The sequence below is a fragment of the Gymnogyps californianus genome, chromosome 2 (genome assembly GCF_018139145.2).
Source record: "Gymnogyps californianus isolate 813 chromosome 2, ASM1813914v2, whole genome shotgun sequence".
Taxonomy (NCBI): domain Eukaryota; kingdom Metazoa; phylum Chordata; class Aves; order Accipitriformes; family Cathartidae; genus Gymnogyps; species Gymnogyps californianus.
In genome coordinates, this window is record NC_059472.1 from 151850783 (window position 1) to 151868838 (window position 18056).

General features: G+C 36.3%; 1 protein-coding gene across 1 annotated transcript in view; it reads right to left on the reverse strand.

The window, feature by feature from the left end:
- Nucleotides 1-206: 206 nt before the first annotated feature.
- The window catches only part of KIF5B (kinesin family member 5B), a 36424-nt gene continuing 18574 nt past the window's right edge, over nucleotides 207-18056 (reverse strand). Inside the window, exons 12-26 of the mRNA XM_050915789.1 lie at nucleotides 16758-16951; nucleotides 15882-15950; nucleotides 14546-14752; nucleotides 11872-12015; nucleotides 11049-11237; nucleotides 10071-10188; nucleotides 9661-9722; nucleotides 9463-9572; nucleotides 9178-9279; nucleotides 7041-7101; nucleotides 6868-6939; nucleotides 6587-6691; nucleotides 5847-6063; nucleotides 3877-4009; nucleotides 207-1628 (exon numbers count right to left, since the gene is read on the reverse strand). Coding sequence (XP_050771746.1) covers nucleotides 1622-1628; nucleotides 3877-4009; nucleotides 5847-6063; nucleotides 6587-6691; nucleotides 6868-6939; nucleotides 7041-7101; nucleotides 9178-9279; nucleotides 9463-9572; nucleotides 9661-9722; nucleotides 10071-10188; nucleotides 11049-11237; nucleotides 11872-12015; nucleotides 14546-14752; nucleotides 15882-15950; nucleotides 16758-16951 — 1790 coding nt within the window. The 3' untranslated portion in view covers nucleotides 207-1621. The remainder of the gene's footprint in view (nucleotides 1629-3876; nucleotides 4010-5846; nucleotides 6064-6586; nucleotides 6692-6867; nucleotides 6940-7040; nucleotides 7102-9177; nucleotides 9280-9462; nucleotides 9573-9660; nucleotides 9723-10070; nucleotides 10189-11048; nucleotides 11238-11871; nucleotides 12016-14545; nucleotides 14753-15881; nucleotides 15951-16757; nucleotides 16952-18056) is intronic.

An 18056-nucleotide genomic window follows, 5' to 3' on the forward strand; every position in this document is an offset into this window, starting at 1 on the left:
AATAGTGAGATTTCCAACCGATACACTCAACCTTTAAAAATCAAACTATTAAAAATTCAGACTACTGTAGATATAGAAAAAAGTGGTTCAAGGTCTAAAATCTGACTACACTCCATCATAATATAAATATTTTGTCTATTTATAATATAAAAGTTGAAAGTGATTTGCTGTCTGAACAGTCATACAGTCTCTACTGTTTCCACAATAACTGATGAATACCCAGCAAAAAATTCAAGCCAGCACACCAAGTGGTACCAACTGGATCTGGAAAGCTCACTGAATTCTTTCAGTAATATTAAGTTCCTTCCTTCTCGCAGACCTGGTAACTAATTTCTATCCAGAAGAAGGCTCTTTAAAAATTATAGTGGCTAAGCCCTATGAATAAGTTAGGCAAATTTTACTATAGAACTTTAACACCCAGATTCAGCTCAGTGGAAGTATCAGAGCTCAAACACAAAAAACCCCCATGTTTCATTTTGTTAGCCACTTTACAGGACTTTATTGCAAAGAGAAGAAAAGTATTCAACAACAACTACTACTTTGGACATTTTGTATACCTACTTACAAATGGATTACAAATACAATTCAGGGTAGCACTTTATTTATTATTTAACACGTGTCTGGGATTTCCAGATACATCAGTTTTAAAAAGTTGTATCCTTTATTAGCATATCTGAATTCATTGGCCAGTTGCTGAAAAAGTTTTTTTTTAATTGAAAGTTAAAATTTTAGCCAAAAATTCCAGTACTGCATATGTAGTGGAATATCAAGTTAAATTTTAGATTGCACTCATTCCACCATCATAAAATAGCGGAAGTGAACCATCACAGATACAGACAAATGGATAGACAGGCGCATCAGAATGAAGCAGAATGTTTTCACTCCACCAGACTGTACTGTGTGTAGAATCAGGAAGAGGACAGATGGGATAATCCATTGCCAAAGTCTTTTCTGTAAACTTATGTTTACTCTTATTACTGTACAATATTTAATTCTAAATTACCCGATAAACGGGCATTTAATCAGATAACAGTTAAACAGCCTTGTTCATACTGAACTCTTTAGTTCTGTGGTGTAGCGATCGCAGTGCCTTATGGCAGTTGTCGTAAGCACACTTCAGTATTCTTACACTGTACAAATAAATTTAGTTCCAATGCTCTATATAGCATTCCAAAAGAAAACTGTAATGTAGAGTGCCATTCTAAATCAGTGGGACATGTAGTGTTAAGTGATAAAAATGAAAGTATACTTAAACACTGTTGCACACTCCCTAAGACAATAAGATGTACACAAATTAAGCTAGAAAATTTGAACTAAGATTTTCTCAACGTACATTCAGCTTGGCACAGTGCAGACTAAATTTAAGACATGAAAGACAAACTGTGTAAAGAGCAGAGCTACACTTTAAGTAACATGTCATTTTTCAAGACGCCAAAATTGCACTCTAGGTTTTTTTTGGGAATCAGTTAGCAGAATTTGTAGAAGGGGGAAGAGCTGTACAGGCCAGGTATAATTTATACATTTTCAAAAAATAATCCTACAGTCCCCAAAGGGAGAGATTATTGTCATGGAATGACTCCCTCTACACGATATCCAATCCTCGTCACGCTGCATTTACTTTTCAGCAACTGTAAATGAGAAAAATTAACAAAGTTAAGTGCTTGTACTTCATAAGCCAAAAAAGCCAAGTTATTTACATAACCTTTAAGAGCCCAATTCTTAGACCAGGTAAGTGCTAATAAAACATCTACTTTAGAATAAGAAATTACACAACGCAAAGCATTTAGGCAATGCTCTCTGTTACCAACAAATTTACAGCACGATAAACTGACTGGGTATCCAACCTTGATTGCCTTAACGGAGTAAACATTACAAACACAAACCAATTATAACCCAGCTCCATTTCCCATGACTGTTGCTACTTTTCCAGGCCAGTGAGAACTGTCTGGATACCACCTACCAGCTGCTGCAAAGTTTTGACTTTGCTATTTTGGGAAGATGAAATGGGAATGAAGAGATCATTTGGTATTAATCATCCTAAAGAAGTTTGATTTGCATAGGGAAATAACAATTTACCGTCTCTGTATTTCTCTAATGGTTCCAGAATAATTTGTTAAATGGTGGTCTCCAAATGTAAAACTGTACATCATGTTCCTACTGTACCAAAAGTTCTTCTCTAACCAGAAGTTCAGATGCTTAGTATCTGTATTAATCCTCAAAAAAAGTGTAACAGACACTACTACAGAGAAAAATGATACAGGCTACCTGAGTATTCACAAGCTTAGAACAAATTTATATTTAATAGTAAAATAAAGTTCAAAAAAGTTTTGTTCCTTTACTTCCATAAGGGACAGGTTCTTCCAAAAATAAGATAGGAAAGTTGGAATAAATTACGACCACTCTCCTGCCTTTAAGTGCTAAACTCTGCTTGGTTCTACAGCAAAAGGTAACATGCTGACATTAGAAGAATTGTATGAAAGCTTTACAACTGCTTAAGGGATTCTGTAAGCATATTTGTAAGTTTTTTGGTTTGTTTGTTAAAAAGGTGTTTAGCCAATACTTAGCAATTTTCCACTCCTCCATGATTTAGCTACACATAATGAGACTAGGCTCTCTTCAGTTAGAATTCTAGGCAACATCAGAGCATGGGCAAACTCATGCTAAAGTAGGCACCTAAAATAAATTGTGTCAATCATACCTTGAAATGTCTCTACCCTGGACAGCTGAGCTAGATTGCCTTTGTCAAAGTAGCTTTCTGAAGATTAATTTCACCATATCAGCATAATCAAGAATCCATGAATTGCCAGCTCCTTGGTCATTCAAGGTAAACGTTATTCAAGGTTAAAATACATATCATTTCAACCTCCTATCTACTAAGAGACACTACTGAACAGAATGAGGTACCCTAACTAGTACTACAGCCTGATTTTCTCTAAATTGGAGAGAAAGCTTTGAAAAGTCAGTCAGCTAATAAAAAGAAACAAACGGAAACAAGATTAACGTAAGCTGCTCTGGAGCCCTTCAGAAGAGAAGCACCCAGGATTCAAGCACCAATCATTTTAGGAGTATTTTCAAACTGAAGGTGCAGATAAACCTTAACTAAAAGAATGCCTAGAAGACATTTATACCAATGCTCAAAAGTGAAGATGACGACAGAGAATGCAGCAAAACATTACTGTTAGGTGACCAACAGACCAACTATAATGCAGACGTTAATTAAAAAGAGACATGATTCTGTGAGCAACTTAAGCATATTAAGTACCAGACTACATGTAATTACTTAGGAGATTAGAGACATTTTCAAATAAGTGCACATATTAATTTCAATTACTGTAACTGTGTTTTAGCTAGGCTAGCTAACATTTTAAATTTACCGGATGAAGACATGAATTTTTCTGTTAAATACTTCCAAATTACTGACACATGAAGCAGTGTGCAAACGTAGTAAGAACAGCAAATAAACAACATAAAAGAACAGGCTCATTTTTTATTTCATTGCTGAATGTTTAAATATGTTTTTCTTCAGAAAAAAGATACTAGCAAGCCAAAAGAATTTAAACTGTCTACTCCTTTCCCAAACAGTAGCTATTGGCTGTCACTGGTAACTATCTCCAATTGACTGTTTTCACATTTTGTTCTACTCTAGCAGAACAACTCCAGAACTACCATTTTACAACAAACACCAGTGTTATAACAAAAGCAGCAGCAGCATTAGTCAGATGTACACGTATACTGCTCCTCTAACTATAAGATTCTGTAAAAAAAAAGAAGTTAATCTGATTATTCGAGTGATTTATTACAGTTCATTCTACGGCATAAAAACTAATACAAAGTGGTTTAATCACACATTTAAAAAGTCCTACAAGACAAACTTACACTTTGTCTTGCCGTCCTCCACCTCCACGCAGTGCAACTGGCTGGCTGTTTTGAGTGAACGCACCTCCACCACGAATTGCACTTGGATGAGTTGGAGAAGCTGCTGGATGCTGGCCAGGACGGATAGGCTTAGCTGCATGAAAAGAAACATGACTTACAAATATATACATCACAATTTTACCTTTGATTATTCAAATTTACTAATGCTTTATTTTACAATATCCCAAATGTAATAATCAAAACTGAATGCACTTTGAATAAGAATACAAGTTTAGGAGATGGTATTCTGAGAACCTAACAGATTAGTGTCAACTATTTAACAAGCTCTGAAAAACAGACAAGGTTTTGCTTTTATTGTCCCTATTAGAATTAAAGCTAGCAAAGCTTTTGATAACAATTATCTTCACATATATTATCTGCCCCACCTAATGTATTTCCCTGTGAGAGTCCTATTTCTTGGCAGTAAGAACTCAAATAAGATACATCGCTAGACAAAGTTTCACAAGGGTTATGTTCCTGTAAGGAATCATTATACCCTGCTGTATTTCCCACATCTGCTTGATTGATAAGCCACTACTCTGCTCTGCAAGTGGTTCTGCGTACCGGTTACTCCACAGATAACACTACTTCATCAGCTTCTTACCACCATTTAAAAATAAAACTTGTTCTGTTACTGAACTCAAAAACAGTAGTTTTGACAGGTAATTCACAAGCTGCATACACTTTGATAAACAAACTATATTTTCAATCAGTTTTGCACTAGCTCTTAACAGGATGCGCACAACGGTATGACTTTGTAAAGTTCTGTAATATTAAACAGAAGCATTTAAAGTTTCAGCAGGTAAGAGTGGATATAAAGTACCTACAGGTAGCAACTGCATCAGAGAAACACTTCTCAATTTCTGCCTTATAGGAAGCTGATTTCCAGCAAGACGCGACTAGTTCATCTAGACATTTAAGTACAAGAGGCTTTATACCCATGGTAAGCTCACTAGAGAATTCTGTTTGTCTTCTTGAAGATCATTTGAGAGAAAGCTAAGACAGGAAAGCACCTGTCTTCAAGCCGCCACTTTAAGCAACCAAGAAAAAAATTATAACTTTATTCTGCAACAGGTCTTTGCAGACCTGCAGAATATGAGCAAAGTTTAACTACAATGCTCATTTCAGTTGCATTAGCATTTCAGTGATCAATACACTTCTCTTAAGTCCTGACACAGGACAACAAAAGGGCTGGAACACATAGTTACTTCTACAACAATAATGTAATAGGCACAATTAAGTCCTCCACAGGTCACACACCCTCTTGGCCCTCAACACTTGACAGCATAATGGCAGGTGGAGGACCAAGGGAAGGTGACTGTCTTCCCACCACACAGTAAGAAACACTACTAGCTACTACAGATTTCTGGTTTTTCCATTCTTTTCCTCTAGGGAGGGCTATGGAGTACTATATGTTTTGGAACAAAGAACCGAAAAGGTAATTAGGGATCTTAGGATGTTAGTTGTGGGTTTGTGTCTGCCCCTCTCCCCCACAAGATCAAGAGACGGCAAGACAATTTTGTTGTTGTTTAAGGTGATGGCTTAATCTCTCTCCTTGCTTTGGAATACCTAGTCTTAGAAATTGGAATGGAATTAGAATGATGTTACAGACTTAAGACTCACATTCAGTGTATTGTTTTGTTCTAGGAAACAGAACACACATTCAGGCTAGAATTCTAGGTTGGTAAGCCTTTCCCAGCATGTACAAAAATCCAGCTACCAGGAGGAGACCCATTTAAAATAAATAAAAAAACCCAAACAACCATACACCACCACCCACCCACACTTACAGTCTATTAACCAAAATATAACTCATAGTAGAAAATACATCATGTTCACGCATGCAGTTCCAACTAGGGTTGAAAGATACACAAAGATAAAAAAATCAGGAGACAGATGAAGCTTTAGGGGGCAAGGGATTCTTTACTAACCAATTTGTGCAGAGTGTCCTCTTCTGGCCATATTCTTGGATCTTACAGCTTCCTTTATACGATCTACTTCTTGCTGATACCGTTTGCGATCACGAGAAGCATTCTCTTTGGCTTCCTTCAGTGCAGACTCCAAAGCTTTAACTCTTTCAGCTGTAGCTCTAAGTCGCTTCTCCAGTTTAGGAAGTTCACAGCGAAGATCTGCATTATCACGTACCAGCTACAAAAACAGAATAGATTATTTTCTTGGTATCTGTCTTCATAGGAAGAGCCAACCAAACACCCTCCCACCCCTAAACAGGCAAAGCAGTAGGGCTACTATATTATCTTTGCTTAAGCTTTTAGTAAATCTAAGAGTTCATCAGTAAGACTGTCATTTGAAAAAACAGTTACTGTGGAAGAATATGCTACCCAACATAGGCACTTAAAGTCTACATTCTTCTTCAGTCAGAGACAGGCAAGCATCCCCTAGACTGACAGACTAACTCTAAACACGAACTTGGATCTTCTTCAGTTTAAATGTAGCTATTTTGTTACATACCCACACATACTTAAAATAGCTATTAATTTACTTTACAGGAAAACTTTAGTCTATTGTTCTATCCAAGAGACACACTCAAAATGTAGAAGTATTTACTTATAAAACAGTTACGTTATGACCAATATGCATTCAGTCGCTTCCATAATAATGCGCCTTAAGTAGTTTGTTTTTAATTAAAACTTGAAATTAAGCCTCATTGTACCTGCTTGTGAACCTTTGTAAGCTGTTCAAGATTATTCTCAAGGAAGGAAATCTTCTGTTTTTGTGCAGCACTGCCTCCTGTATCATCTGAGTCAATCTCAGCACTCTGCAGTAATAAAGGCATGGGGAGGGAGAGAGGAGGCTGAGCACAAATCTGAACTTGCACATTAAGATCAAGCCAGAAAAATTACACCGCGTACAGATCAATTCCTAATTTAGTTCTAAACTGAAATTTATGTCGCATTCTCAGAAACACCAAGTTTCACTACAGCACCACATTACCTTTTTCACTCTAGTAGCCAGATCTTGAACAAAGAGCTTCCGAAGATTGTGAAGAGTCTGAAGTTCTTTTGCCTACAGTTCAGGGCAAGAAATTAAAAAAAATTAAAAAAAACAACTCTGAAGGGGGGCAGAGGCAAGTATTGACATGTGCTTTGAAATATATTCTATCTTACCACAGTCTCTTCCAAACCCTTTAAATCTTGCCTCGCTTGTTCCCGTCTGTCCTGCATAACCCTAAAAGAGAATAAATTCATCCTGAAACATCTGAGCAAAACTGAAATTTTAATGTTTTAGGAGACTAGAGTGATAAACACTATACAGTACAAATGAAAAATGTCTTTCAGTTGAAGTCCCCAATTAAGAATGTGACAAACAGATGACACTACACTCAAAATCCATATGGGGTGGGGTTGAAGTGGGGGAGTTGCAGGAGGAAGAGAGGAAAGTACTTTTAATATTGAAGGAATACAAACAAGTACATTCAGATGCATAAATTATAGGTTTCTAGAATAGTAAAGAAAGACTCTCAAGAGTCAGGTTCAGGATGAATACTTGGGGAGATCTTATCCTACAAATGTTCTTAGCTCTGACTAGCTGAGATGATAAGTATTACGTGACAGATTAAGGATTTTTGTTTTGTTCTACCACCTCACCCCCAACACATTTGCCAAAGCTAGCATCATAAACAACAATCTCAGTGTACAGGAATATAACCTAATGATTATCACTTTATGGAGCTTCTGTCTTCCTATTTAACATGAAATAATTTAGTGCACTGTTAGTGTTCTCTCTCAGAATTATAAGGCAGTGCAATTACTGAGATGACAGGATACAGGAAAGGAATGTGGACTTCTCTTTTTATGACTTGAGGTTGCAATAGGAGGGCCAAGGGACTGCATGAAAATGAAGCGTTCCTATTAAGTAACCAAAAAGCCTCTTATCCTCTTCAAACTTCTCCTCGCTCTGTCAGTTCCATTACTAGTTTACAGCTAAATAATTAAACATTTGAGGTAATAAAATATTCTAAAGAATACCTCAGCATCCTATCCATTTTCCAGACTTCACTGGAAAAGGAGTTCCAGGCATCTTACACAACTGAGTCAAAAAAATGAATAAACTGTGAATAATCTGCATTGTTTCTGGCCTGTCATTTGCCACACACATTTGTGACATACAATGGAAAATAACTGGATTCAAAAAGGCTAGGGGAGGACACAGAATACCAAACTAATTTTTAATGCTTCTTTGCAAGTCTTTTGAAGAGGGAAGTTTCTAATATAGCAAGTGCCTTTAAGGGATCAATGCTATATATAGTTTAGCCTGCAAACTGAAATAAGCAGCAACAACATGGTATGTATATCAAATCTTACAAGACAAGAAAAGCTATTACAAAAAGTTACAAAAATGTAACTTTTGTAATCATTGTGGCATACAAATAAATTAGAATAAGATGGATTCACAAGAGCAGAGTACTGTTAAAATTTTAGTCAGTTAAACCAACATTGTATTTCATAGTAAGGCTAAAAGAAAAAGAAAAAAGAAAAAAGTAAGCGTTGCTTATTGGTTACCAGTACAGACCAATCAGGTCCCTCTGATTACTTCAAATTCTATGATAAAAACCTGAAAGCCACTGTGTGTTTTTAAACACGGCCAAAAAAATGCACTTTTTCAAAAGCTTTAAGTATAATATATTTTTAACTTCTGTAAAGATAAATTCATATATGCCAGAAAGGGGTCACTACTGATACTCTAGAAACACTTCCAGATCATGGTCAGATTTCTAGAAGTTGAGAACTGTCTTTCAGCTAGACCCTCGGACACTTACCTGCAGGCAGAATTCAATTCTAATTTTTGCATTAACTTTTCAGTCTCTAATTCACTAATACACTGTATTTAGTTACTCAATGAAGTATGCAGCCGTTTAATCTCAAGAATAAGCCACTTAGAACCACCTAACTAGTTAAATCTCATAAGAACAAAACAAAACAAAAAAAAAAAAGGGAACTGTTACAAGCCTCTTCCAGTCTTAGGACATGCAATACTTAGCCGCAAATTGAAAAGTTAATTACTCCAACCCATAGCATATTAACAAAGAAGTTGTGGCCTTCGTATCTTTCATCATTTTAATTCCAATTCTAAATAGTAAGGCAGTGCAAATGTTTTTAAAAAAGTTACATTCAAGAAGGCTCTGGAGCCTCTCTCTTTAATAAGCATATCATACAGTGAAAGCCACTTCATCATATTAGGTCACTAGTTTTTAAAATGTAAGTGTTCCCACATACATTTGTTTTATGCACCATTATCACTTACGTAAGTTCATGCAGTTTTCTACTTTTTTCCTGATCAGTTGCTTTCAACTTCTCATGCTCAACTCTAAGACGCTCCTGTTCAAGCATCATCTTCTGGTTTTGGCTGAACACAAAAAGTAAATATTATATCAACTGAACCTGTCAGACACCACATTCAGCAAAGCAACACAAGTTAGAAAGACACTGCTGGAGGAAACCCTTGGCACTTTCTTCCCACCATACTGTGCTTCTGTACTCACACAGTCCAGAGACATTTGGCACCACTAAAATAATGACAATTACTTACTCTTGAAGTTCAGTGATAAGTTTCTCCTTTGCATCAACTTCATCTCTTAGGCTACTGATTTGTTTCTGATGCGTCTCACGATGGCTCTGAATTTGCTGTTCCACAGCTTGCTATTAGAAAAAAAGAGTAGGTATTATATGCTTTAAGAAGTTGCCATACTTCACTTTGTTTTTTTTAAAAACAATGAAATTAACTTACCTTGACTTCATTTGCAGTTTGAACCTTATTTAAGTGCTCTTTCTCCATCTCATGGACTTTTTCTAGTAGGGATAGAGGAGAGAAAACACATTTCAGCCAGGTAACTATGCGATCACAGGGAAGATGGAGTTAATTCCCCCTTCCCTTCCCAACACCTTAAAATTTGGAAAAAGCCTCCTCCCACCACAAAGATCAATTAAATCAGTAACATCTTTAACTTAATCCTATCCATAGCAGTTCTTTCAAACAGCAAACATGCTTTGCCATTGATTAATTCTACACGTTCAGTAGCAAAAAGCCATTCTATAGCTCTACTCCTCAATCTAAATAGAACAGAACAATTCCCTGTTTATCACTATACACCTAAAATGGTGGTGGTGGTGGGTGGTGTGTAAGGAGGCAATTCCTACCCTGTGCTCGGAGTTGAACTAATTCTTCATTAAGGGAATCCACAGACTCTTCCAGTTGTCTCTTTTTCTGTTCCACATTCTGAAGATATTCAGTCAATGACTTGATCTTGGCTTCATGCTTGTAGAATGGAAAGATTCATTTACTTTGGAACTAGGTATCACAGAATTACATCTACATAAACAGTTTATATTTATTTTTAAAAAAGTAACCTGATCTCAAAACAAACATGGTGCCAACTAAACTCCAAGAATATGACTACTCAAGCAGATCTGTAATGTAGCCTGTAAGACAATGTCTTTATTCTGGATTGGAATGAAATACATTTTTGGCTGGGAGAACAGGTGTTTTGAATGTTAAATACTATCACAGGCAAGAGAGGCCTACTGTATTTAGAAGACTGCACTGAAATATGCATCTCCTGATTTAAAAAAAAATGACCATCTGTATGTAAAACAAAATATAGAAAAATTAAATTGTGTGTAGATCACAATTTTCAGAAGTGTTAGAAGTCACATTACTGATCTTTTCTAACAATCGCATTAAAATGGCCTTTCTCACATTAGAAGTAAATTTAATCTGCTATGCAAGCCTATTGTAATTTTACTGTGCTATTGCTATCTCTCCCACTTCCAACTTGCTGCATTAGCAGGCAGAGTGCTCACTAGCCACTGCTTCTGTAAGACTTGTATTTGTAAAGGATCCTGTGATGGAGAACATATGGACCCTAGTATTTAATACAAGTGCTACAAAAGCATTATCAGGCTACAGACATATTACAGAAATTCTGACATCCTGTCACACAATTACTCAGAAGCATCCAAACCCAAGAGAGTATTGAGGATACAGCTGAGTCTTGTGGCTGTTCGATCACAATGTACTTTGTTAGGTGTCAAAAAGAAATTGCAACTTTTTTTTTCCCCAGCAAGTTAATGAATTCAAAAGAACATTTAGGAAGTACACTATAAAGAAACATTTACCTGTGAGATACGGAGCTGGCAGGCAGCCAACTCCTTTTCGTTTTCTTCCATTTTCTTATTGCTTTCAGCTTGTGTGCCTTCTAACTGTTTGCAACGTTTTACCATTGTTTTTACTTCTGATTTCATTTTACTAATGTACAGTCTCGCAACTGTGAATTCTTCATCTATCATGCCAGTTCCCTCAGGCTGCTGAAAAGTGTGGAATGACACATTTAGAAAGCTCAGATAATGAAACAGCATTAAAGATGAGCTGGAGCAACTTAGTGTCCAGCACACATCCCCCGCCTCAACTGATAATCAGAGCATTTAAACACCAACATATAACTTGTTTCTTCTTTTAAAAGTTTTCTGATTGCTTATTTAGAAGTTTACACAAAGGTAATGAGTCACTTGAAGAGGGGAAATACAGTTCATTATAGATTTCTAACACTGCTTACATTCTTGTCCTACAGTGACCTCCTAGATTTATCTTTTATTTCAGTTCCTCATTCCATTTTAAATATAAGTATCATCCCGATTGCCACTGTAGGTCAGCATTAGATTTCCAAGACGATGCTGTTGATTATGCAGTTTAACAGTACGAATGAAAACACTACTTCAGAAAAAAATCATACCTGCTCTTCCTTGTCTTTGCATAACCAAATTCTGTTTGGGACCTGATTAAGTCACAGTATAAGCAATGGATAAGCTTATGCCCAAATTATTAATATACATGAGGCTTCCTATGGTGGTTATTTTTACCATACCAAGAAAACTGATCCCTCCTATCCACAATGTATGCGTGTGATACATGGCATTAAAAACTGCACTGACTAATCCTTACCTTGACATCATTATTTCCTACCGCAATTCCTATCTCTGCAAGATCTTTTAGTAAGGAGGCCATCATTTCTGTTGCTCGTTTCTTCTGATGGTTGGTCATTTCCTTAAGTTTCTGAAGCTCTGCATCTATACTGGCTAGAGTGACCTACAGTAAAAGAAGTTACACTTTTAATAAACAAAACACACTCTTGTTTTTAGAACTGATTTCATACTACTTATCTAAATACAGCAACATGTGATTGCCTACTGAAATGTCCCATTTTTATGTCTAAAACCAGATTGGTATCAATCTATGTGAATATACCATACAGTAAAAAATTTAGAAGTCCTAGAGTGACAGTATTTCTTCTGAAAGAAATGTAAAGTACTGGGGACAGAGGCCTTCAGCTCACAAAATATAATCTTACAACTCTGCAACAAAATTCACATCAACATTGTTAAACAGTGTTCAGAGTTATATACGGTTAAATATTGCAGAGAATTGCATTTATAGGAAAAAGGTATACGGACAGCAAGTCCAACACTTTTCACCGTATTTTGGTAAAGGAAAATAATTTCAGCTTTGCATGCAGAGCTCTTAATTCTTTCCTACTTGCAAATAAAAAAATGGCACCCAGTTCCAAGAATTCATAAGCACTACACTTACTCTAGAGCAGTTTTTCACCTAGTTTGAGCTGCTGTAGTTGTAATGGCTGCAGCTCAGCAGCTTGCATACTCAGAAGTTGTCTGGTCTTTTTCTCCAGTTTTAAAAAAATGCCAGAAGTTTTACAGCAGGAAAGTTTCATCCAGTGATGCCAAAGGATGGTTACTGCATGGGTTAGCTGTGACAGACTGTCCTGGTTTCAGCTGGGATAGAGTTAATTCTATTCTTAGTAGCTGGTACAGTGGGATAGAGTTAATTCTCTTCTTAGTAGCTGGTACAGTGCTGTGTTTTGGATTTAGGATGAGAATACTGTTGATAACACACTGATGTTTGAGTTGTTGCTAAGCAGTGTTTACACTAAGTCAAGGACTTTTCAGCTTCTCACCCCACCCCACCAGCAAGTAGGCTGGGGTGCTCAAGAAGCTGGGAGGGGACACAGCCAGGACAGCTGACCCAAACTGGCCAAAGGGATATTCCATACCATATGATGTCATGCTCAGTATATGAACTAGGGGGAAAGCTGGCTGGGGGCCATTGCTCAGGAACTGGCTGGGCATCAGTTGGCAGGTTGTGAGCAATTGCACTATGCATCACTTGTTTTGTATATTTTAATTCTTTTATCATTATTATTATTATTTTCCCTTCCTTTTCTGTCCTATTAAACAGTCTTTATCTCAACCCACGAATTTTAATTTTTTTTCCGATTCTTTCCCCTGTCCCACTGCAGAGGGGAGTGAGTAAACAGCTGTGTGGTGTTTAGCTGCCTGACAGGTTAAACCATGACACAGACCAAGAACACTGAAATGTCTTAATTTTACTACATCTCAGAATGGTTGTTGCTTTCTTGTGGATTGAGTTATTCATGACACTGAATGGACATTAGTTACATCATCTAGAATCACTTGACTATCTATAAACTAATTAACAACAACAATGCAAACAAGAAACCCCCAGAAAAAAAACAAACCACACACTTCAGAATCATACACACATACAGCTAGCCTATTCCACCAAATTTTAAATGCTGCTCATAATAGAAAGACCAGAGATCATCTGACTTTCAGCTGACCTTCAAGTGATTTAAGTTACCAGTAAAGATTACTCAGGTCAGAATACTTAGAAGTTTAAAGAGAAGTTTCATGATCTTGTGAACATCAATTTTAATGCCAGTGTTTTATCTAGTCAAATCTTACTAACTGAAAGCCGCACTCACTAGAAGACCCAGACCCACTCAATTTTCACCTTCAAGAACAGAGAAGAATGAGACTTGCACCATCACATTCTGTCTGCAATGCCAGCAAACATACTGATCCTTTCCAGTACTTAGAATTCTAGGATAGTGGGTAGAGTATTAACTGTTTAAAACTGATTGAAGTCTGCTAAATAATTGGCTACCAGAACTGTCAGTCAACTTAGAAACTATGCAGGTATGTAAGGAGGCGTATGGTATTCATCCTGTGGGACTGATGCTGCACGTGTATTTTAACCAGGGCGATCTTTTGGAGTATGTCCTCAGTGTTCAGGACTACTCCTTTCAGAAAGTAAATTAAACTGCCTATTTTTGAAGGCATCGAGATAAGTTATTTTATGTGCCATAAACACAGCATGCAAATACACATTCCTTTCAAGAAAAGCTGTAGCATGCTCACTGCAATTTCAAGATTGGAAGGAGCAGATTCTTAAGTGAGGATTACTCCAACTGCACCAGAAAGACAAACTAAACCAAGTCAGATCACCAGCATGTAATGAAAGTGTTAACTTCTGACATCTAGGAATTTTCTGAATACTCTTCAGGTAGTAAAATGCCATAGGTACTAAAAAGATGAGAGCTATCAAGATCAATATTCACTGTGTATTTTTCTGAAGCTTACTGGTTTTAGAAAATCATCATTTGCTAAAACTAAAGAAGTTTTAGACTTAGGCTCCCATTCTCCCTTGTGAAAAACCTTTACATGACTTCAAGCAAGAAATACAGGTAAGGCAAGAAAAGTTACATTGAAGACTATCAGTAATTTCTATCCCAATTTCATACCGATTTTTGATTGAGTTCATCACTAAGCAGTTCATATTCCTTTGCCTTATCTTCTACTTCCTGAGACTTCTGATCATAATTGACAGCTAATTCTTCAAGGGCTTGTAACACCTCTTTCACTTCCTCTTTAGAGGCATCATTTTCAGCCTGAAGGCGATTCAGCTCTGCTTGCAGGTTATCTTGGTCCCGTCTGGTCGATGCCAGAAGCTGCAACATTGATAGAGATTTATTTAAAATTACAGCAACAAATAATCATCAAGAAAATTCCATGTATAAGTTGAATCTTATTAATGCTTTTAACTACTACAATAGCTTATATCTACATTTTTAGTGTCTAGCACCATGCAATAAGGATGCCAAGGACAGGTACAGTGAGAGTATAATGAACAGTTAAATTTATCACCTATATCCATTGTTCTTTAGCTTTTAAAGTATTTTCAAAATGGAAGTGATTACAAATCAAGATATATGAGGACAGCAACTGGAAACGCACATGGAATATTGCAAGTTCTCAAAAAAGCCACTGAACACTACTCATGAGTCTGAAACTGTCAACAGGCTGGGGACTAAGCTTCCAGCATTTTAACACTGTTAGCTGCTGAAGAATAACTAGACAGAGTGAACAGTTGCTGAAGAGGCAGATTTATTTGTTTAAATAAGATTAAACAATAGATCCAACTTCCTGAGTCCTCGACCCACTTCCTTCTTGCCACGTACGCAAAGATGATTTTTTTTTAATCTTTGTGCTATATAGAATTATTTTTTCTAATATCTTGGCTAAATGAAATTAAAAATTTCATTATTAATAGGTATTTTCCCCATTTAATTAAGTTACATCACTGGCAACATGTGCATACAAATCATTTGAATATCCTAGCAAGCATGGTCTGAAATAAGACATAGATATGTCCTTTTTCATTATGGGCCATTACGTTTCCCTCCTCCCCCTTCTCTCTCTGTACAGCAACTGACCAGAAGTAAACCTTAAAACAGATTTCTTACAGTAAATCAAGGTATCTTCAGTTTTGACAAACCGCTAACTTTGCATGGGGAAAACAACTGCTGATGTCTTTGCATAATATATTTCAATTCCTTCAATCTTCATGGATACTTAAGGTTCAAGTAAACTGGTTTAAGTTTAGCCATTAGCACAGTGTAAGTGGGGGGAATGAATAGGCAGAGCATTTAGATAAGGAATAAAAAAAGAGAACTACTGTACAGCAGTAAGCCGCCATTCTACCCCCCGGTCATAGACTGTGACCTATTCAGAACATCTCCAATTTCTTTAAAGGAAAGACAAAGAAAAATAGAATAAAGATGCAAGAGCAAAACTCACCTCTTCCTGATCCAACATTTGTGTTTTCAGTTTTTCTACTAGTTGGCTCTGCTGATTAATTTCTTCATCCTGCAGTTGAAGTAAGACTGCGTTCAGTAAACTGACAAATACTACTCAGGAAAAATAATCTAAGAGACAGTAGATGTTAGGCATCTAACTTTTACATATTCTGAGACAATTACACAACTGAAAGCAATAAAAGTAAAAAAAATAATCCTTTTGATTTCACTGGCTGATCCATTAGGCTCTTAACCTGACGTGTATGTGTCATGCTTCACAAGACAAAACTCTTATACCTGTGCTTTTGCAAGTCTTCTCCAAGTTGTTCTAACTTCCAAGAAACAATTAAGATTTAATTAAAAGATTTTTTCCTCTCCAAATTTAGTACGTCTCCTTAAATTTAAAATTATGTTCAAATAAAATATGCATAACATGGAAGGAAAAAACTGCTGTCTTCAAATTACTCATTTTCCCGCTTTTTCATTATTTTCCTTTTTCTGGTACAGTATTATTCCAAACAATCAGCTAGGAATGTTCTACACGCAGAAAGTAGAAATTCTGTTCAAGATTCTAATTAATTTTTCCTTCCTAACTTTCATTTTTATCTTTTTTTTCCTATGTACTGATACTATATTTTTCAGGACATTTTTTAGTAGTTTCAGCAAAGGAGGGAGAGCAACTAAGAAAAGATACTCACTTAACACCAGATAAGGCAATTTTGATTTCTCTTAATCAGAGCTTCAGAATTAGAGTAGGCACTTGCAGCAAATACTTAAGCAAGCTGTACTAACAAATGAAGACTGGCAAATTAAATATTACATAATATAGTTCAAGATATATTTCCAAGAGATCTTACATTAAGTAAGAATGGCATACCTTGTCATCCAGTTGTTTGTATAGTTTGGCAATTTCTTCCTCACATTTTCTTCTCTCAGCATCAGTGAAATTGCCAGTTACTCCAATTGTGGTAGCTGGTTTATCATTAATAACAGTAATATCCTTGTCAACTGCAAAAGCTTCTAAGTTGGCCTTCTCCTTGTCAAACTGTTCATCAACTGGCACAGTCTCCCCTTAAAAAAAAAAATATATATACTTAAGTTTTAGTACAGTCAGCCATGAAGTATCTTCCACAAAGTCAGCCTTGAGAATATTACATACTCCCTACTAACAGCATTGCTCCACAGTTAATAAGCAATCGAGTTCACATGATTACATGGTAAAAAAAATGACCACTAATCATCCAAACTATCTCCTGCTTACCACAGAATGCTATTTTTCACCCAGTTACTCTGCTATGAGCTCCAAATCTCACATCAAACCGTATCTTCTAGAAAGGCACCTAACTTGCCCTGAAGACAGAAAATCTTTTCTTTTCCCTCGGCAGTCTGTTTTGCTAGGTAGCCATATTTACTTTTAAATTGCTTTGCTTCTAATTTAAAATATTTTTTCAGTTACGCTTTTATCCTTTTATGTTCATTAAGCCTTTTCTGATGAGAATACTAGCTTCACATAGAAAAAATACCACACGCTAATCAAAGCGCTTCTCTGGTAAACTAAACTAAATTCCTTAGCATCTTATTACAAAACATTTTATGCAGTCCTTGGAAGGCATGGGCTCTTTCCAACACTCCAGTATCTTGTGTCAATATTCTGGAAGAACTACACTTAACATTTCGGGTGTGGCCTCATATCATCTGTATAAAAGATTTAAAAAAAAAAAATCACATCCTACTAAACTTACTTAGGTGAGCCCATTTTTCTCAGATTTACATCAGGATGTGGTACAGTTGTCTACAAGATTGCAAAATCACCTTCTATAGCTGCCGAACTCCAGAATACATCTGTAAGTATGACCTCTGTTCCTCCTTTCCTGAATTTAAGGCTTCATATATAACTTGCATTTTGCCAGACACTTCAATCGATAAGTTGTTAATTATTCAGGAAGAAAGAATGGGCACACATTCTGTAGGGTCAGCAATTTGGGGTTTTGGGTGGGGTTTTTGCCTATTAACATGCTTGAGTTTTAAACAAGGACACGATCTTGTCATATCGATTTGAATTAGAAAACCAAACCAGAGGAAATATTTCACTGTTTCTGCATTTACAACTAATATCATTTTTTCTCCCCCAAAATAAGATTTTTAGAATGTATGTAACTCTAGCTCTGCTAGTAAA